This window comes from Ascidiella aspersa, chromosome 2 (assembly GCF_963924565.1).
Source record: "Ascidiella aspersa chromosome 2, kaAscAspe10.2, whole genome shotgun sequence".
Classification (NCBI taxonomy): Eukaryota; Metazoa; Chordata; class Ascidiacea; order Phlebobranchia; family Ascidiidae; genus Ascidiella; species Ascidiella aspersa.
In genome coordinates this window covers 36,803,762-36,826,265 of record NC_139448.1, presented here as the reverse complement: position 1 = coordinate 36,826,265, position 22,504 = coordinate 36,803,762, and the positions used below count along the sequence as shown (strand labels likewise).

Below are 22,504 nucleotides of genomic sequence, written 5' to 3'. Positions count from 1 at the left end.
TACGTGACCTGATGCGACAAATGCAAGAACCGTTTTTGTCATATGTCTATCATACTGAAAAAGCCAATATTAGTCATTTCGTATTCCAAGACAAGGCTCCTTTCTGAGAACTACAGCCATAAAAACAAAATTAGAACACTTTCAACGTCGGAATTTATTACATTCGTAAAAATAGGATTAATGCCTAACAGTCGTAATAACGTCTAAATTGAAATTAAGATCTAAACCCGTTGTAATAAGAATTAAATGGCCGAAATAGGAACTATACAGAATTTTACTCTATCATAAACCCAAACCCTAACATTATCAGCAATTCCCTCGTAAATTTAACTTCATCTATTTTTTCCCCACCCATTGCCTACTCCTAACCCCGAACATGGACAAACAATCCGGTGCCAAAGAGGCGCTGAAACGATGCCAGACCAAAAGCCCCGATCTATGAATTTTACAAAATGGCTGCAGTTACTCTTTCACGAAAATAAACTACCTTACTTATAGGCCAGCCTTTTTATAATTATACAAACTTGTAGTTTTAATATGTTTAAACTCAACCTGTATGTAAAATTCTAAAGATGAGAGTAATTTGTAGAAAAAAAAAGCCAAATACACACTAAAACGACATTAACTGTTATGTATTAACTCAAGTGTTGGCTTTCTTGCCAGCTTTCCAAATTATATGGTTTTGTATTAAGTATGAGAATCGCATCCTAATTATTTGTGTTGATACCTGTTTATGATAGGTATCGATTTCCGAAATGTACACCCAGGTAAAGTTTGCCTGTAGAGATCGTTAATCTAAAATTAAAGTGCCTTAAAAAATCCTGAGTATATTTCGTATCTACAAAATAAAAAAACGACTTAGTTACCTTACCAAGTAAATTGGTTGTAAATTTCTCTAAATAAAAAATTTAAAGGTAAAAGCATAATTGTGAATCCAAAACTACCACCACAATATTTAGAACTAAGCTGCTGCTATATTTTCAGCACCCAAAAAAGATCATTTTTTACCAGGAAATAAAACCAAAGTAGAATTGTTACGTTTGAGATTGATGATGTTTTACATTTCCTTGGTAGTTGCAGGCAAAAGTTACCAAAACAAAGCAAAAACAACAAATCAAATTTATTTTTCAGACTTAGCCCATGAATACTTTGCGATTCCTTTAACTTTTGCCAATATAGAATGATCTTTTTTAACGAGATCGTGAAATTATTTACACGAAATATCATTGAAATTATATACACCATTGTGGCTGCATCAAAGAGAAAAATGCGTTTAACGTTTACATTATGGGCCATAATGCTTAAGTAAAATTGCGCGATTTTTAACAGTTTTTTTCTGGCGCAATGTTTACAACAACAATCAAGAAGGTTGGGTTAGTAGGGCAATTTGTTGAAAAACCTTTTTTAAAACAGCAATTTAGTGTCATGGCTACAGTATTTTTTGGAAATAAATACGACGTATCGCCTTGAAGTCTTGTTAAAAGTATAAGCAACTAACTCGAAATGTAAAAAATAGGACATTTGGGCAATTTTGAGCGTCCTCGTAGGACCTTTTACTTTTTTTGAAAAAAGAAGACAAATTCTCCTAGAAGAGGACATGTGGTTGGCCTAACATAGAGTAGTTCCACATTACGTATTTCATAACTGACTTGTAGAACACAAACTTTAAAAACAGGAACTAGAATTTACACCTATACAGGAGAGCGATGCTAAACTACCTCTTGCGTTTACAACTCAACAAACTGTTGATTCGATCCAAAGGCCTTTCATCCAAAAACATATAGGTCAACTGAGCGAGGGCAACGAGCTAACAACAACGTTAATTTTTAAACCTATATAGGCTGCGGCAATTCGTAAGATGGATTATCGAAATATGTATAGAAAAATTTCCGACTGGGATTGATTTTATGGACTTGGTATTAAAGACAACCCACAATCATCAAAGACAACCCACAATGATATAGAACTAAAGTTTGGCAGCAAAGGTAGTTCCACATCGTATATAACGCACTTCACACACGATGTTGAAACTTTTAAAACAGGAAGTAAAATTTGCAGTTATACAATACAGCTGAGCTAAACTACCCCTTTGCCGGCATAACATACCCAATTGATGGTTGGGTCCAGCGGCCTTTCGTCCACATCACATGAATTTTGTTCAACGTTCCACTCTGCTTTGTGTGCAGTTGGGTATTGTAGGTAAACAATTGCACACGCAAATCAAATGTGGGCAACTGAGCGAGCGTTACGAATTTATAGCAACGCTCAAGTAATCTATAAATGTGGTTCAAATGCAAGTTTTTGTGTGAAGTTAAAAAGTCCAAATATTAAAATACCTAATTTTAACGTCTGGCTAGTAAACGCTTTTATACTGTCTATACCAGGGGTCGGCAACCTACGGCCCGCGGGCCGGATCCGGCCCGCCGATGAAATTCATCCGGCCGCCTCTTTGACAAACTAGGCACGATTCCATTTCAAACACTTTTTAACTATTTTAACTACGTAAGTGCGAAAAATTTTCGCGCTTCGCGCGAATGATCCTTCTCCATTCGGTTTGTTTACGTTTTGACGCTGTCTTTTCAAATATAGATCAGCGCTTCTTTACCGTTGTGCCGTGGAAGGCTGCCAAGTGCGGACAAAGGGAAAACGTATTCACAAATATTGGATATATATTTTTTAGCATTTTTCTATTTTTTATTGTCGGCAATGTAGGCTAATGAAAACTAAATAAAATCGCACTCGCTTCGCTCGCCCGGTGTGCCCGGACTTCAAAAGGTTGGCAAACACTCAACTAGATTAACTAATGTTATTTCGTTTCCTCAAAGTAGTTTTATTACACTTTTCATTTCATTAGTAGTATGGATGACGATGTGTGGACTCGGATTTTAAACCAAACAAACGCATTTTATTCGCGCTTTGCGCCAATACTTTATTACTGCCTCCTTAAATGTAATTAAACATGTTTTTAGGCGCAAAAAAGATCCGAGGTCCGCCTGATTCACGGTAGTTTTAACATTTTAATAACATAATTCTTAGTTAACATTTTGTGCGGCCCGCAGAGACCTTTCTGAGGTTGGTTTTGGCCCGCGACTACAAAAAGGTTGCCGACCCCTGGTCTATACAAACCGTTACGAAAGTTGACAGTGAACAACCGCAAAGTGATGTGGAATTTGTAAAACGGTAGATTACACAAAACAAAACCGCTGCTATCGGCCATCTTGGTGCGGTATTGAATACATTTTAAATCAAGCCTAAATTCAACAATGTTGATAAATTCATTAATGACCAAATTGATTCGCACAAAGCCCAAAATAAATTGCATTTTTGCTTGTTTAAGTTTTAAAAACTTTGAAGAAAGTAAAGTATTTCTTCAATAAAAAACTAACATTCGCAAATACCTCTAAATAATAGCAATATGGAGTTTACGTGTTAATGTTAAGAGAGCGGTTGACAACACCATTATATGGCGGCCACACATAACCCAAGCAAAATAACTGCCTAACGAATTATAAAACAGTTGGTTTAATCATTTAAGTCTAAAGAAAATATTAATAAGGTTATTTTACTCACGATACTTTGATCATATTTGAAATGCGCACGTCGAACTCGGGACTCAAATGTCGAGTCCCGAGTCCGACTTATTCGCTTCGGATTCTGACCACGTGACCAAAATAATGCTGTATGATTACGTCATACTGAACACGCCGAGGTGCTTTAGAATCATCTGTTGGCCTTAAGGAAAGACACAGGCCATTTAGAAAACTGACAACGTCTAAAATATCCTGCATCAATATAGGGGGCTAGTAAGACAAAGCTTACTTATAAATGGATCATTTGGGCTATACTGTGACTAGACTTTCATCTAACTAACTTTGAAGGTAGAATGTAAACTTCGTACTCTTACTTTTTACTGAAGTCTGGGTGATTTAGCCGATATAACTTTTTATGTTGTCTGCAAGTCAATGTGCTAATTTGCTTGGTTGCTCGCATAATAGACATGTTAATATTACAGTTTTTATGATGCGGAGAGACGGTATAAAAGAATATTATTAGCTGAGTAGAACAACTATTGTCAAAACTCACGCCAATCTAAATAAATTTAAAAACTCTAGATTAAACGTTATAGCGTTTGGCATTAAGAGCTCTTTAAAAAAACCTCATATTATATTTTTAATGCTAAAAGTTTTTCATTATTTTGGCTAAAAGTTTTCAAAACATAGGTCAACTGAGCGAGGTCAATGAGCTAACAACAACGTTAAAAATGAAAATATTAGTTGTGTGAAGTTGACTATAGTATAGAGCAGACCTGGGCAACATACGGCCCGCGGGACGGATCCGGCCCGCCAAGCAGTTTAATCCGGCCCGCGGCTTATTTTCCTTAAAATTCATAGGCTAAGTGAAAACTATTCAAGACTCCGACAAAATCGATTTTTAGCCTAAATCGGAAATTGTTTTCACGCTTCGCGCGAATCTCTTCTGTCTTTCTCGTATGTTCCACGTGAATTGTTGTCAACTTTACAGACAAATGGCGTCCAAACAAAAGTTTAACAAGCTTAGCCTGATATTTATATATTTTTTTGCGCTTTGAAAGTATTCCGTCTTTAAAATATGAACGAAATACCTAACGTTTTCTAAACCCCGAAATATACCGATTCACATTTTGTCAACCTATTTTAGTGTCATGTTGCGTTTCTCCAAAATTGATATCGTCTTAGCAATATGACCGTTGTGCCGCAAGTAACATATTGATAACTTAAGGCTTTAAAAATACGAGTTTTTTGTACCAAATTATTAAATTTAAATTGAAGTTTGCATTTTCATACAAATATAGTCGCAATTTTTTGGCGCTTTGCGCGAGGTCTAGTCGGCTTTTTTACATTCAGCTCAAATTGCACATTTTGGCACAACTTCAGCGTAATAACAAATTCGTTAGCTTATTTGATTTATACCGTCAGAGTAGGACGTCGTATTTCGTGTATTTCAGATCCTTTTTTTTTACCCGGCCCGCCACAACATTGTAAGTTTCTCATGCGGCCCGCGATTAAAAATAATTGCCACATAATTGGTATAGACAGACTGAATTGGCTGATTTCGATTTCTGACGAGTAGACATATCCGTACTTAATGTCTATACATTTCATTACGAAATTTAACCGTAAAAAAGTTGCACCAAAGTGCTTTAGGTTAAACAAAAAGAAACTCGCTGTTTTCAGCAAAATTCCCACTTGAATATATGATGGAAATCAATTATATTAATAGCACCAAAAAAATTCGCGCAAAGCTTAAAAACAATTTTTTGCTGAATTTAGTTTTAAAAACATTTAAAAGGAAATAAGATGCATTTTTCTCCGCAGTTTAACTTTATAAGTCCCTCTATTATATTCATTTAAAACAAAAGCTACAATTCAAACCTTGGTTGCAAGACCCTTAAGTTAAGTTGTTTGATTGCTAGACCTTTAAGTTAAACCACGTAACTTTAATTTTCTGTACAGGGAACAAGGCCAAAGTAATTATGTTTAAAACAATTCTCTTGATATCGATTTTTGAAAGTACGGCGATTCAGGATATGGATTATCGAAATATGTATAGAAAAAATTTCAGCCAAAGAATATTATAATATTGAAACTGGGATTAATTTTATGGACTTAATCAAAGACACCTCGCAAATATACCTTAGAAGTGATTATTTTACTGTTAAATCTACGTTCTTTAATTACGTTTTTCTCAACGTTCGAGCCCCCATTGTGTCGCTGGCCTCATACCGTTTTACGCCATCTTATTTCGCATGTGTTCAGACTGCATTTAATGCAATTATATTATTAGGCGCCTCGTGTAGCGTTCAGGCCTCCGACAGGCCGTTAAGTAGACGATCAGGTATTATTAGCGTAACTCATGCATGTGTATATGGATCTTTCATTATTTTGATTTTAACCTGATTTATTTAAGCATATAACTTATTATTAATCTAATAAGACTTCTATGCGCGTGTATTCAAGGATCAATGGTTGAAAAAAAAATCACAACTTCCACCTTTAAAAACTTTTGCATAAATTGCGACAATATGTTAACCATTCTATAGACTTGCACACATATTAGAAACAAACTAACCTAACATGCATGCAGGGAAGGATCCATAATTCTGTTCGGGGAAGCTATTAAACTTATTAGTAACAACTTCACAGAGTTAACATTATAAAACTATTAATTCTAAAAATACTTGTTATTCTCGAGCAAAGTGCGCAAATTGCAGCTGAATCCATTTTAATCACACAAAACGTCAAAAGAATGATGTTTACATTGTTTAAGTAATTATTATAAAAAAGGGCACTTTGCACAGCTTATAAAATAAGTTTACAATACGGTGCATGGTGTGCATGGTGTGCATGGCGTCTTTGGACTGAATGATTTACTTAAAATAGACAAAAACATAGAAAAAACAAAAATAACTTCGCGCCAAACGTAAAAAAATAGATATGCATATGTAAAAATTTGCAAAAAACCTAGCAGATGTAGACGATAGGGATGATGCCTTTCTTCTCAAAACGGACTTGCTAACTACATGTAGCATTTTCTATCTTTTCGCTCATCTTAAATCTATTCAAATGAAGCTTTGTAAGCATTCCTTAAGAGGAAACTCTAAACGTCTAAATTCAGAGGTGAATTAAGACGTAACGCTTTGGTTTTGTCAGCGCAACTAAGAGTAGTATTTGGTTAAAATTGTTAACAAACCGAATTATTTGAATACTTTACCAGCCATGGTACAACCCCATAAGCGTATATGGGCATCGTATGGAGACAACACTGCTCTTTGAGATCTAGAACTCAATACAAGATCTAGAGCAGTGGTTCTTAACCTTTGGCAACCTGTCGAACCCCTATGTATTCTGCAAACTTTCTTCGAACAGCAAATTTTAGCTCGGTATTCGTGTCTTCCTCCTAGCAGCTAAAACTGGACATATTTAAAATATAAACTTGCATTTATAAAGGTTAAATTGGCCAAACTTTCAATTTATAACGTTACATGACACCTTGGCGCATAAAAGAGATTCAAATTTAGCTTGAAATAACAACATTTATGTTTCAGAGGACCGAGCCATTGAAACAGCTGCGTCGAATCACAAGGGTTCGATCGAACCCTGGTTTAGAACCACTGATCTAGAGGGTTTACTCAACCTACGGGACAAAATTTCATTTTCTTATTTAGTCTATTTGGTCGGTAAATTCATACAAAGTTAATCGCAAGCTTCTCTCGAATGCTAATTGACGAACAAACAAGCTGCAGTTATTTATAATCTGAGAAATAACGGTTAAAAGTTGCACTGTGCTTCTTACGTTCACCAGCAACCGCTATATCTCCTGACTGCAACTATAGGCAACAAAAGCGGAACCAACGGAGCAACAAAGTTGACGCGCTTACAATTATTCAGTCGTTTATTAACTGAAAGTGCAAATCTATTAATGGGTCAGTCACTCACAGCGCACTGATGTTGCAATAAACAAAATGAAAGAGTGTGTGGATACAAAATGCGTAGGTTGATCGGAAATGTGACGTATGCCAATTTCCTACGCACTTAGACACAGCACAAGGCTATAGAACATTAGCCTTGTCAGTTAGGTAGCTTATTAAACCTTGTTCCAATTAAAAGGCAAACACTAGCCCTTAATAGGATAGAGTAAAATTTGTCATATCCAGCCACAAGTTGACTCTTGTATTGTGTGCAAAATATAACAACACATTCGGTTCGGAGCGTTTTAAAACGAAAATTCAATATTTTCCTTATAATAACAGTGGTTCTAAACCTTCCATGATTTATTAACCTTTCATGATTCTTTAATTTCTTTCAACTATACATATTATCGGTGCTCAGGCCATAGGCGTAGCCAGGGGGGGCCTGAGGGGCCATGCCCCCCAAAAAAATTATAAAAATTTATTCTTAATAATTTGTTTTTTAACATTTATGTGCAGTACCATAACATTAGTTTTACTACTTTTAGTCAGTTTTTTCTCTTTTAATGGTTTGGGGTATTGCGTTTAACACTCATTCAGTTGCTGCTCGAAACGGTTTGCTAGCATTGTTTTTGTGTTCGTTACAGGAGTTAATACAACGACAAAAGCTAAACAAAAAGTCCAAACCTTTTGGCCCCCCAAAATTTTTTTCGTAGGCAAATGTGTCAATTTTATGCTAGACATTTTTGTTTATGCTGATCGGACCGCTGTGACCAGGGAAAGGCCAAGAATTTAGGGCAACCAAAACGTTTCATAGATTACGTCACAAAGTTAGTTTAAAACGTGACGTCAGAAACATAGGTTTAAACGTTGCTTCATTATCATAGGGTATAACTCTGATTAACACCTAATCATAATTACTAGTTGGATTTTCTGCATAAGCTTTGCGGGTGAAAATCGTTGCCTGGAATCGAAATATTACGAAAGATAGTTCATTGAATCCTTTTGTATCAACTAGGTCATAACACTATGAACAATAGTACTCGTGGCCTTGTTTTCCGGTTTACATTGACATAACGTTTAATTTGGTGAGACACGGGGTGAAAAAAACATTTTTGCTTTCTATATTGCGTTTTAATTAAATGAAAAAAAAAATGTGTTCATCTTGTTTTACAAGGTATAATATTCACAACTTACAACTACTATCACGACATAACATACATAAAACTAAGGGTAGTTTCACATTACATATATAACGCAACTTACTCACGATGTAGAAACTTATAAAACAGGAAGTAAAAAAGCCATACAAGACACCTAAGCTAAACTTCCTACCTCTTTGTTGGCATACCTCACCCAACTGTTGATTCGATCCAGCAAATTCGTCCAACTACAATGAGTTTTGTTTAACGTTTCTCCTTTTTTTTTGTGTGGAGTTTGACAGATGCAGACGCAAAGTAAACGCAGACAGACTGAACGGGCACTTTCAATGCGCTTACAATTATTCAGACGTTTATTAACTGAAAGTGCAAATCTAGTGATGGGTCAGTCACTCACAGCGCACTGGTGTTGCAATAAACAAAATGAACGGGAACTTTCAATTCACAACAACGTTCAAATAAAACCTTTAAATATGGTTGTTATGCAAAATTTCATATGATCCCTGATTTGTAAAGGCGTTCATACTGTGTATATATACCGTTACAAAAGTTAACAATAAAAAACTAATAGCAAAATGATGCGCAATTTGTAAAACGTTAGATTACACAAAGCAAAACCGCTGTTATCTTGGTGCGGAAGTGCATATATTTCAAATCAATAAATTCATTAATGACCAAATTGATTTACATAAAGCCTGACATAAATGCTTTTGCTGGTTTAAGTTTTAAAAACTTTGAAGAAAGTAAATCAATGGTTCCATAAAGAGAAAACTTTGCAAATAACTTTCAATAATAGCAATATCAAGTTTATGTGCCAATGTTAAGAGAGCGGTTGATACCACCATTATATAGCGGCCACACAGAAACTAAATAAAACAACTGCTTAAAGCATGATAAAACAGTTGGTTCAATCATTTAGGTCGGGAGAATTTAAATAAGGCTATAATGGAGTGTTGCTTTTCCAGCAGTATATATAATAGATCGACGTTTCGACGTGCTATACAGAACGTCTTCATCAGGATGCTGACGTATCATGATCTTGTTTTACATGATACGTTTTAGTATCCTGATGAAGACGTTCTATATAGCACGTCGAAACGTCAATCTATTATATATACTGCTGGAAGAGCAACACTCCATTATACATTATGCCTGGCAGCAATAGCTTATTTCACAAATAAGGGTATTTTCCAGACGCTACTGTGGTCATATTTTAAATGCGCTCGTCGGACTCGGGACTCACGTAGTCTTATGTAATATAACTCAAGTCCCGAGTCAGACTTAAGCGAAATAAAACCGAGTTTGATTCTTTAGCACTAGTAGAAATCAATGATAGACAGAAATGTACAGTCAAATCAAACGAACTGTACAAATGTTTTATAAGACACTAGATGAAACACCCGACGTTGTCCAGAGTATTTACCGTTTAATTCGATCTGATAAAGGACTAAGGAATCAAGTTGAACCGGCTATGTAAATTAAAACGTGGTTAAACAAAAAGAAACAATCCATTAGGCTGTAGGCTATTCATCCATATTGAGACACCCCTAATACAACCCTATTAGTAGATCGACTGAATGTTCCATACAAAGGCACTTGGTGACCTAATCAAAATATTGGTGCGAGTGTAGTTGGTTAGTTCGACTTCAAAAGGTCTTTGTCACAGAATACATGTGTATTAGAAAATGCAATTATGTTCGCGAATTATTACACACGTATAACTAACTGTTGTAACCTGTGGTTTATTTAAACATGTAATCACTAATCAAATAAGAAATTTCACAACAATTTTTATCGAAATAAATTTTATCGATAAAAAATAAACAGATAATTCCTACTTTACATTCACGGATAGATTTCCGTAATTGGCTGTAAAATTATCAATGGGAAATCTAATAAAACGATATGGCGAACAAATATTTAAACCGGACGAAACGAAATTAATACAAGTTCTATTAAGCTTTATACCTTTTTGCACATCTCAAATCTATTCAAATGAAGCTTTATAAGTAATTCATAAGAGAAAACTCTATGTAGAGGATATTTAAGAAGTAGCGCTTTTGTTTTATAAGCGAAACTAAGAGTCGTATGGAAAAAAACACTGCTCTTTGAGATCTAGAACTCAATACAAGATCTAGAGCAGTGGTTGTTAACCTTTGGCAACCTGTCGAATCCCTATGTATTCTGCAAACTTTCTTCGAACCCCAAATTTTAGCTCAGTATTAGTTTCTTCCTCCTAGCAAATATGGTTCCAATTGAAAGGCAAAGAATAGCCCTTAATAGGGATATATCTTTTAATATATTTTAGTAGTGTCTGACCTGAATTGTTAGCTTCGCTAGATTATTCTGCTGTTACTGATCCAGAATTAAGGTCGACATTTATCTTGCAAGGGTCAAGGTGATTTCAAATATCACATATTCAGTGCTGGTTTAAAGCTTCGTTAAACTGACAAGTAGCTTATTGTGTTTTAGCCCACATATGTTCCATCAATGATCATGTAGGACGCCCCAAAATGTTGGCCGCAAAGCCATTTTAGTGGGCCGCGAGTTACTTTCGATTAGTTTAGCGTTATCATGTAGTTGTTGGACGCATGATAACCGTACTTTCATTGCACTTTGTTTTAAAAGTTAAAGTGACATATAACTTTTAAATAGGCTCAGCTTGGAAAGGCCCACGTGCCAAATGTGGTCCTGAGAGCCTGTCGAACATTATTTTTGGCCAACCTAACTTGGTGCTACAAACTATAATGTAATTGAAAAAATTTTCGCGCTTCACAGTATATTCTTTCTTTTATAGTAGGTTTTACATTATGGTATAGCAGTGTTTTTGCCGACCACTGATGTAAGACATCTTATGGAAGTGTTGCGGCTACTAGGTGCACCGTTAGCTTGTAGTGTGTTGTATACAGAAGGTGTCACAATAGAGGGGAAGGAAGAAGACCAGAGAAGGCTATTCTGGCCTGGGCGAGAGACAGAGCCGGCTCCTTTCAAACTCTTTCATTTGAATAGCATGCATCATGCACTGTTCTAAAGTTCAGCGGTCTAAGTGAAATTTGATATGGTCCAACAGAGGTTTAACTCTTAGAGTTTCGCGCTTAACTCTTAAATTTACCCGAGGAAACTAAGATAATATAAGCAGAAACGACAAGGCTTTTAATACAACACAGCAGGAATGTGATCGCTACAGTTATAAACAGACCAACATTGTCACTACAGTTTCGTTAAACTTACTTAATAGGTTTTAAATAAGTAGCTTAATAGGTTTTAGCCCCCGTATGTTACACATATGATCACCTATACATGTAATCTCTTCTGTGACATAAATAGCGACAGCTTCCTTTTACATTTATGTTATATATCTGCACCCCCCTAGTGCAATGTCATTGGTCTTGTTAAATATTCTCCAAAAAAGGCTAAAAATATTTTGACCCGGGTTGGGTTCGAAACTAGAAGCCGTTGAAACTGAAAGAATTTTTCCCCCTTAATCCTCGACCTACCCCTGGTAGCCGCTGCCCAATCAGTCTAACCTAGCATAAAATTGGCCGCTGTCCAATCAGTCGTGTCTAGCATAAAATTGGTTTACGCAGTTAGGTTAACCTCCATTAGCGGCCCTGGGTACCGACAATATGTATACTTCAAAAAAAAAATTGTTGCGACCTGCAGCCGCCATAATAAGAGGGTTTAGAACCACTGGTAGTATAACGAAAATATTGAATTTTCGTTTTAAAACGCTCCTAGCCGAATGTGTTGTTATAATTTGCACACAATACAAGGGTCAACTTGTGGCTGGATATGTCAAATTTTACTCCCTCCTCATTAAGGGCTATTCTTCGCCTTTTAATTTGAACCAGATGTTATTAGCCTACTAAAACGACAAGGCTAATGTTCCATAGCCCTGTGCTGTGTCTAAGTGCGTAGAAATGTCGCATACGTCACATTCCCGATCAACCTACGCATTTTGTGTCCACACACTCTTTCATTTTTTTATTGCAACATCAGTGCGCTGTGAGTGACTGACCCATTAATAGATTTGCACTGTCAGTTAATAAACGACTGAATAATTGTAAGCGCGTCAACTTTGTTGCTCCGTTGGTTCCGCTTTTGTTGCCTATAGTTGCAGTGAGGAGATATAGCGGTTGATGGTGAACGTAAGAAGCACAGTGCTACTTTTAACCGTTATTTCTCAGATTATAAATAACTGCAGCTTGCTTGTTCGTCAATTAGCATTCGAGAGAAGCTTGCGATTAACCTTGAATGAATTTACCGACCAAATAGACTGAATTAGAAAATGAAATTTTCGTCCCGTAGATTGAGTAAACCCTCTAGATCAGTCGTTCTTAACCAGGGTTCGATCGAACCCTTGTGATTCGACGCAGCTGTTTCAAGGGCTCGGTCCTCTGAAACATAAATGTTGTTATTTCAAGCTAAATTTGAATCTCTTTTATGCGCCAAGGTGTCATGTAACGTTATAAATTGAAAGTTTGGCCAATTTAACCTATATAAATGCAAGTTTATATTTTGAATATGCCCAGTTTTAGCTGCTAGTAGGAAGAAACTAATATTGAGCTGAATTTGGCGTTCGAAGAAAGTTTGCAGAATACATAGAGATTCGACAGGTTGCCAAAGGGTAAGAACCACTGCTCTAGATCTTGTATTGAGTTCTAGATCTCAAAGATCAGTGTTGTTTCCAAACGATGCCCATATACGTTTATGGGGTTTTACCATGGCTGGTAAAATATTCAAATAATTCGGTTTGTTTAACAATTTAAAACAAATACTACTCTTAGTTTCACTTATAAAACCAAAGCGCTGCGTCTTAAATCTCCTCTGAATTTAGACTTTTAGAGTTTCCTCTTATGGAATGCTTACAAAGCTTCATTTGAATAGATTTAAGATGAGCGAAAAGATAGAAAATGCTACATGTAGTTAGCAAGTCCGTTTTGAGAAGAAAGGCATCATCCCTATCGTCTACATCTGCTAGCTTTTTGCAAATTTAAACATATGCAAATATATTTTTTTTATGTTTGGCGCGAAGTCATTTTGTTTTTTTCTACGTTTTTGTCCGTCTTAACTAAATCTTTTTAGTCCAAAGACGCCATGCACACCATGGCATGTACTGTCTTGTCAATTATGTTATAAGCTGTGGAAAGTGCGCTTTTTGTAATAAATATTCTAATTCTGTTAGTTGTAAACATCGTCTGCAATTTGCGCACTTTGCTCGAGAACAGCAAATGTTTTTAGGATTAATAGTTTTATAATGTTAACTCTGTGAAGTTATTACTAATGAGTTTAATAGCTTCCCCAAACAAATTTCTGGATCCTTTCCTGCATGGTGAGTTAGTTTGTTTCTTATATGTGTGCAAGTTTCAGAATAGTTGACATATTGTCGCAAATTATGCAAAAGTTTTTAAAGATGAAAGTTGTGAATTTTTTTTCAAACATTGATCGTTAAAGTCACGCGCATAGAAGTCTTATTAGATTAATAATGAAAATGCTTCACCAAATCAGGTAAAATTAAAATAATGAAAGATCCATATACACATGCATGAGTTACGCCAATAATACCTGATCGTCTACTTAACGGCCTGTCGGAGGCCTGAACGCTGCACGAGGCGTGTAATAATATAATTGCATTAAATGCAGTATGAACACATACAAAATTTTTTTTTTCGAGGGAAGGGGGGCAATGTGCTCATAATTTCGCTTGGCTTGCGTCGCTTCGTTTGTTTCACCTATTTTAATTTCTGTTTTACATTAAAGCGGACCCCTAAAATTATTTAAGGGCCTGATTGGTCTTCAGCGAACTTTACCAGGGAGAAAAGGTCTTAAAAAAGCTTGTATTTGCTCACCTTTCATGTCTATATTTAGGTATTTTAAAAACGTTTACAAGTTAGGTAACTAAATCGTATTTTTGTTTAAATTAGTGATGAATGATCTCAGTGATGTAAAGTCGTTTTAAGACCAAAACGTTTCTTATGATACTCCAAGGGTAACTATATAATAACAGGTAATTAGTAAATAGCACTTATATTTGATAGTTGCGGCCTCATGAGAATTTAGCCCTAACCAAAGCTCTACCTTAAAAAGTCTGACCTAGGTAACTTAACGTTTAAAAATAGGAAGCAAATTTTGCAAGAGTTGAGTAGACCACTCAGCTTAACTTCCTCTTTTTCGGCGTAACTATAACCCACCTGTTAATTTGTTTCAGCGACTTTTCGCCGAGAGACATTGTGTGCTTAACGTTTCACTCCGCTTTTGTGCTGAGTTTGGTATTGTAGGCATACAATTTCACGCATCATGTCAAACACAGGCCATTACAGCTGCTTTGCTGGAGACCTTCCACTTTATAAATTGTCGGGCTTACTCAGTGTGGTAAGCTTGGACACTTTATGAGAAAAACGTCATTTTTCGCGTAGAATCTTAACTGAAACCGGCGAGTATTTGCATAACCTAAAGCTTGAACGTTTTACAAATTACGCATAAATTTGTTGTAGCGTTTTTAACGGTTAAATTTCGTAATAGCATGTATAGACAAGTACGGAAACGTTTACTCGCCAGAAATTGAAATTGCGCATTTTAATCTGTCTACTTTCAATTCACATAAAAATTCGCATTTTAAACACATTTCCATTTTTTAACGTTATTGATGTTTGATACATGGCGTGTGAAATTGAATACCTACGACAGTCAACTCTACACAAAACAGAGTACAACGTGATGTCATTGTGTTTGGGCGAAAGGTCGCTGGATCAAATCGACGGCTGGGTTGACGCGTAAAGGCAAGAAGTAGTTAAGCTCAGCTGTCTTGTATGATTGTAAATTTTAGTTCCTGTTTCAAAACTTTGTGTTTACAAGTAAGTTATGAAATAGGTAATGTGGAACTATTCTATGTTAGTTCGAGCATCATTTATGTAGTGGTAGTGATTTTGATTTCGCAATGATAACCTTAGATTTTATGTCTATATTTAGAGATTTGTAAGTGACAAAAGGTTGACCTATAATTCATGTTAGGTTATGTTCGTTAAAGAGTAACTGCATACGTAGTTTGTGGTGTAGTAAAATGCTATATTGGGCTTATTCCGGCCGTAAAGGTCTTATTCGACGGGTTTATGACTTATTTCGATTTAGACGGTATTACGACTATTAGGTATTATTCCTATTTTGGTCTTATTCCGAGTAAGTTATATTCCGACATTGATGTTGTTCTTATTTCGATCTTATGGATGAAGCCTTAAAAAGGAGCCTTGTCTTGGTAAACCAAATGACTAAAATTGTCTTTTTCTTCAGCTTAATAGAAATATGTTATAACCTGTGTATTTGCAACGGATCACGTAGCTAAGGATTAGTCGGTGTTTTGACTTGTGCATCATGGAGACGCTGACATTTATAACTTTGGGCGAAGCTGGAGTTGGTAAAACCACGTTTGCAGTAAGTGCTACAGAAGAACGGGGTTGCCCTGAAGAACAACTTTCAACTATAGGTAAAATGCTCTATAGGCCTACTTAGTTACTCACTAATATTTAACAAGTATTTTTTCCGTTGCAGGGATAGACCATTTTCGCAGAAGAAGATTTAACTACGGTGACAAAAACTATACTATAAATTTTAGGTAAGGGACTTGTTATTAACAGCATTCGAATTGAGAAACTGATAATTCCATTCATAAGGTGAAATATACATTTCTGTAAAATTTTAAGAAATGATTTTATGTTTTGTACCCGTTTTTATTAACAGTCTTAACATCATTGTCATTAACAGTATTCTTTTAAAATGATTACACACTTCAGTTGCGAATAATGTGTAAGTAAACTATAAGTACCATAAAGGGAGGTTGAGTCGACAAAATATAAAAGTAGCTTAACTTTTCTGTATTTTAGGCAGTTTACTCTTTTTCTCATCTTTAACAGAGACACAGCTGGTACTGAACAGCATCGTTCCTTGACTCGGCAATATATACGAGGTTGTGACGGTGCATTTCTTATGTTTGACGGGCAGCACAGTTCAATGGACGACTTGGATTACTGGAGAAATTTCTACGAGGATGTGAGAAATGACAAATGGTTTCCGTTTAGATTTGTGATCCCTAAACTTTTTTCTATCACTACTTTTTTTTTAATTGTCCTGTCCTTCGTGCAGTCTAAAGTATTGAATAGGTTGCTTATCAACAAAACATCAGTATTTTTTAAAACACATCAATGTGACAATAAAAGTAAGTTAACACTGATTCTTAACCGCTAAAAAACAACAAAAAAAAATTGAAAAAAAAATCTTTAATTGGTTTAAATTGGCTAAACTTTAATTTTGGAAACCGGAATTGGACAAACAAAAAAATACACATTGCTCGTGGTCGACATATTAGCGTTGGCAATTTTTACTAACATGCTGCGGTCATCGCAACTGTAAGGCTGAATAAAAACCACACAGAAATTTCGCGCGAAGCGTTAAAAATTAAATTGCTACAATTTGTATTTCTAACTTAGAAATAATGTAAAGGCCGTATTGCAATACAATATAGATTCTTACAAACAGCAAGTAGCCCTGCACTATTCTGTTAGATGTGATACTTTGGAGAAGCGGGATAACGTTTACTGTTTATTTATAAGTTGGTAAAAATTCGGTTTAGACTTCTTTTTATGTTTTTTTTTTTTTTACAGAATGTCGACGATCCCGAATGGGTTCTAGTTAAAACGAAATGCGATTCAGGGAATCATCAAGAAAGGAATATGGATTGCCGACTGGTAGGTTGATAAAACTATATTTTACGATTACTTATAGTCAAAAGCAAAATAGTGATTAAAATGACCAGTGATTATTTCAAGCACGTGCTTTTTGCCAAACTACATGAAAAACCATTCTTCGAAGTAAGCGCTCGTGAGTACAAAGGTGTGGAGGAAGCATTGGAAGCTTTGGTCACAAGAGCCCTGCACAGAAGAGAACGAAGGGTAAGTCGTACAGGGGTGAACTACCCCGATAATGTCACCAAAAAAGTCCAATTGTGCAATTTAAGACCTTTCACAGAATTATTTGCATAATGTTTGGAGCATTGGTTCTCAAAGTTATTTTTTCTTATTCCTCCCATAAAGACTCAAACACTAGTAATTCCTCCCCGACAAAAATCACAAAAATGCGTATTGACAATATTCAGTTTTGCACGAAAATCTCCGCGTTTTGTAAATGTCAAGCAATCAATATGTAGTGGGAAATGGAAGAAGTGTTTGCTTAAACAGTGTGAAACAGACACCTGGTGCTAGTAAACGTTACTCACTGTGACGAAACAATATATTTGTAAACCAAACAGCTCCTTAAACCATGTGCAGTTAGTTATATGTGTTAAATTTCAAATAATAAAAAGTCATCCACTTTTCCTCCCCAATTTCTCCCGGGAACAATTTTCCTCCCTTAAATTTAAAATTCCCCCAAAGTGAGCCAAGTGGCTCTCTTTGAGAACCACTGGTTTGGAGAATAATGATTGGGGGTTCTAGTAAGACGTAGTAAGAATATCAAAGCCCATACAGAAGTAGGTAGCATTTTGAAAGTTTTGAATAACATTTTTTTTATTTAAAAAAAAGAGTTTTTCGAAACGTTCAAAGGACTCCATTCATAAGAGATAAGAACAACAACAACGTCGGAATAAACAACAGTTCGAAATAAGACCTAAATGGGACTAATACCTAATAGTCGTAACACCGTCTAATTCGGATTAAGTCCTAAATCTGTCGGAATAAGACCAAATGGTCAGAAAAAAAACGGCCAATGCTATCGTCCCATAACTTTAGGCCTTATTCCGATGAGTTTAGGTCTAGGACGTATTTCGGAAGATTAGGTATTATTCAGAAAATGAAACCTACCTCTGTATGAGCTTTCATATTCTTACTACATATTCGTATAGTGTTTGAATCATTTTCAGGTTTGTTAGAAAAGAATAGAACACCAATCTAAAACAATTCTAACTTAAAGTGCGATATCACATTTTGCATTATATGGATGCTTTATATAATGCCTCCAGGAAATTTGTGTAGGTTGAATTTACTCGATAAGCTATTGTAATTATGGTTGTTGCTTTGTCGGCTTCGCGACTTAGTGGTATTACGACAGTTTTGGTAAAGCCAATGTCCCGAGTTCAAATCTCAGCTCAGGCTAATTCTTTTTGCCTTGTTTTGCTTGAAATTATTTATACGCTTTCCCCGAAACTGGATTGAATTTATTTTGCAAACGTTTACCTTTACTTCCAGCCTAGCATTAAAATGAAGTGCCCAACTTATTATAACCTACAGTTTTCCCTTTTTTACTTTGTGTGAATAACTAATATTAAAAAAAGCATACTGCAAAATGTAAATTGTTTGTTGTTTTTATGAATAAATTCTCAATACTTTAAATTTAGACCACGTTTGTATTTTTGAATTCAGAAAACGCTAAACGATTACCAATTTTTATTTTTGTAGAATAATAGGCCAGGGACGGATTTGAATGAGAGAGATGTGATCACGATTGGACAACAGTTACCGAGAGTAGTCGGTTGTTGCTTATCCTACTTGATTTTCCGTCACCGATAAAAATGTTTTAAATTCTAAATATTATCACCACTTGTGGTTACGTCACAAATCTATCCGTGTATGTAAATTAGAAATCCATTTTTCGTATTTTATTCTACGAAATTCATTCCAGGAAAATTGTTGTGAAATTTCGCACTTTTTTAGTGATTGCCGAAGTACTAAGTGCAATTTAAATAGGTTCCTCTGGCATATACGAACCCCCCATTTTAAATACACTATGCCTGGTAGCAACAGCATATTTACTAAGTGCAATGTGTACACTTAAAAAATTCAGTTTTACAACAATATAACTCGTGTGTTAAACAATTCTATTTTTATATACAAACTTAAGTTATACGCCACTTGTCTTATATAGCTAAAATCAGTCGGGTTGTCTTATAAAACACATTTGTATCTCACTTTGATTTGAAAGTGTGTTTTTGTTTCTCATTGATTGCAAGAATGTAGTTTGAAACTTTCTAAATGTCGCCACTTTTTAGTGTGTAATTCATCTACTGTATGTGGTCTCAAATTCTTTTTTATCCAGATTGTCTTCCTATACACGTGATCTATCAATTCTTTATGGCGAATGACTGGTTAATTATTTTAATTTTTCTTAAAAGCTGGGTTCATGGTGACATGTCGAAGGGTTCACAGGTTTTTGTCATATAAATGATGTTCAGAACCCATTTGGACAGCGAATATCCCCTTTGTTGCTGGTCAATTTAGCATGTAGCAGTTGGAAAAAGTTTTGTGTTTCGCTTTGTAGACGTATTTTTAATTATACATCTTACACTCGTATCTGCGGGATGTGGTGGGTATTTCTTAAAACAAGAATTGCAGTTTTTTTAAGAATTCGGTATTTGTAATCCTAATCTAATTTGAAAAAAATATCTCTAAATTTAATTATAATTTAATTAGGAAAACTGAAATGCTCTAATTTTAATTCTGATAGTATTACTTAATTTCTATACGTGAACAATGTGACCGAAGCAATATGCATAGGACATAAATAAGCACCAGCCAATCCAGCCATGCCAGCAACTATTGAGCAAACCGTTTTTGTTTTGTCGAGTTTTTATATAGAACTTGTCGCAACACGTCAGCACATCAAATTAATTCTTTGTTTTATCGCCTTATTGTTGCGTCACGGAAAGTTTTTGTTTAAATTCGATTGCCGATATCTCTTGGTAGAGTTTGCTACGAATGCCTTGTTACACCATTTTTTATGCGTCAGAGCTGTATGTGATGTGACGTATATCCGTTTAATGTGAGCGTTTTGTTTTGAAATTCGCCTTATTGTCAACAATCCAGAATTTTTAGAATCGAACGCCAGTAACGTCGCAATGTAGATCGAAGCGCTTTTGTTCAAGCCATATTGGGACAAAAATATTATTTCCGTCTATAAGAGTCGAGAGAAAAAGGTTTAGACCACGCCTTGTTGTCACGTGATTTATTATTGAAAATCGTAAGAATATCTACGTCAATATTTCCTGTGCATTTTAGAAATCTTTTTCGCCAATAAATATAGTCGCACAATCGAATAAATCACCCAGTATCACCCAGTACTGCCTAGTGCAGAGAGAGAATACTGAGACAGCAAAATTGACTGTTCATGTATCTGAACTAAAGGAAAGAATTGGACCTGAATGGCCTCACGAAGACAGGCCATCTCAAATCTTGTAGGAGTGTGGTCGATTCATCTTGGCAATTATATAAATGAAGACTCATTAATCGGACCCACCCCCTACAAACTAGACAGCGGAATATTATTGACACTGAACGCTCGTACAATAAATGGAAAGGAAAAGGGTTTACAATTACAATTACCAGAGGAGCTGTTTTTGATTTATATTACCATGCCTGGTAGCAACAGTTTATATAGCAGAATATTATATTGTGGCCATCTTTTATTATCTTTTAGGGCCTAGTTCATACGAAGTCGCCATTTGTATTATGGACGCTTCGACACAGTGCCGAATTTAAATAACAACGATATATTAGACTCCATTTTTAGAGGATATTTCTAGCCTTTTTAAGGCGAATTCGCAATCAAATCAAACAAACGCATGTTGTTTACGATTTCACTTTATAGTTGCATCTTACTCGAAAACAGAGTTCGCTCGAAAACAGTCGATTCCTTATAATTTCCCAATTTGTGGCGTTACGTTATTACGTGATTTTAACGGCGTCATCTCTAAACATTTTTGTAATCCCCCAAATCACATTTCCTAAAACCGCCCTTGGTTTGGATTTTAAAAACTTAGAAAAAAAACAACTTTAAAAAAAGTTGCTATACGGAAGAATTTACAATTATCTCACTAATGTGTAATCGCCAAAACCAAAATGCTTCAGGTAAAATACTTGTTTGATATTCTAGGGGGCGCAAGGCATACGAAACTTGAAAATTAAAAGAACCACAGGTACGTAGAAGATGGTAAAAGCGGAAAAGAAAGAACAAAGGGTAAGCGAATAGCGTGGATAAACGAGTGAGAAACAGAATCGAGAGTGCTAAAAAAAGAGAAAAAAAACACTGGAATTGAAAATAGCGAAAGAAAAATGTGGAGTAAAAAGATAAAAGCGAAAGGGACGAAAAAAGAGAATAATACAAGGAAAAGAGAGCAAGAACTTTTTTTTATTCATTTTTGTTTGTTACACCACTTTTTGACAATATTACCCTAGTAATGGGGTCATTTGGTATTGGAGGGGATCAGTGATACTTTTCGCCGCGAATATCGGGTGCCGGGTTTGGGAATCATTCAAGTTTCGGATGCACTTTGTTGAGAATTCGAAAAATAATTTCAATAAATCACATAACCTTTCGCACATCACTAGTTATAGCTTATATCAATACAAATTAATTGCGAAGTGTTATTCTATTGATAGCTTTATAATTCGTTGTTAAAGCTGAATTGAGACTTTGGTGGTTCCTGCAATGTTTTCGTTCGCAGCTGGTTCTGAAACAAAATAAAAAAAAATTAAATCTTTTTGTGGGAGCATAATGGCTGGGGCTTGTTACAAAACGTAGGAAGAATATTAACGCCCATACCGAAGTAGATATCATTTGGAACTAACTCTTTATTTATATTCAAAATTGAAACAAAAATGAAAATAAATAAAGAGTTATTAGAAACGTTCAAAATGACACCGACTTCTGTATGGGCGTTAAAATTCTTACAAAATCTTTTTGAATTTCAGTAAAATTAGGGATTTTTTAGGCTTACTACGTCAGGATTGCAGTGCTTTGTGCCGAATAAATCAGTGGAATGGCTTAATATATATAGTTGCAAACATAGACAGGAGGATTGTTCCCAAAAGGGAAATGCGAAGCTAGTGTGAAAGTAGTATATCAGAAGTAGCATATC

The 22,504-nt window shown here is 35.4% G+C and overlaps 1 protein-coding gene across 1 annotated transcript; it reads left to right on the top strand.

The window, feature by feature from the left end:
* Positions 1–15,264: 15,264 nt before the first annotated feature.
* Positions 15,265–19,160, top strand: LOC146165558 (ras-related protein Rab-18-like). Its single transcript, XM_083380962.1, has 5 exons — positions 15,265–15,380; positions 16,515–16,650; positions 17,262–17,345; positions 17,427–17,549; positions 19,050–19,160. Exons 1-5 carry the CDS (start codon positions 15,265–15,267, stop codon positions 19,158–19,160), a joined length of 570 nt encoding a protein of 189 aa, XP_083237088.1.
* The last annotated feature ends 3,344 nt before the right edge of the window (positions 19,161–22,504 follow it).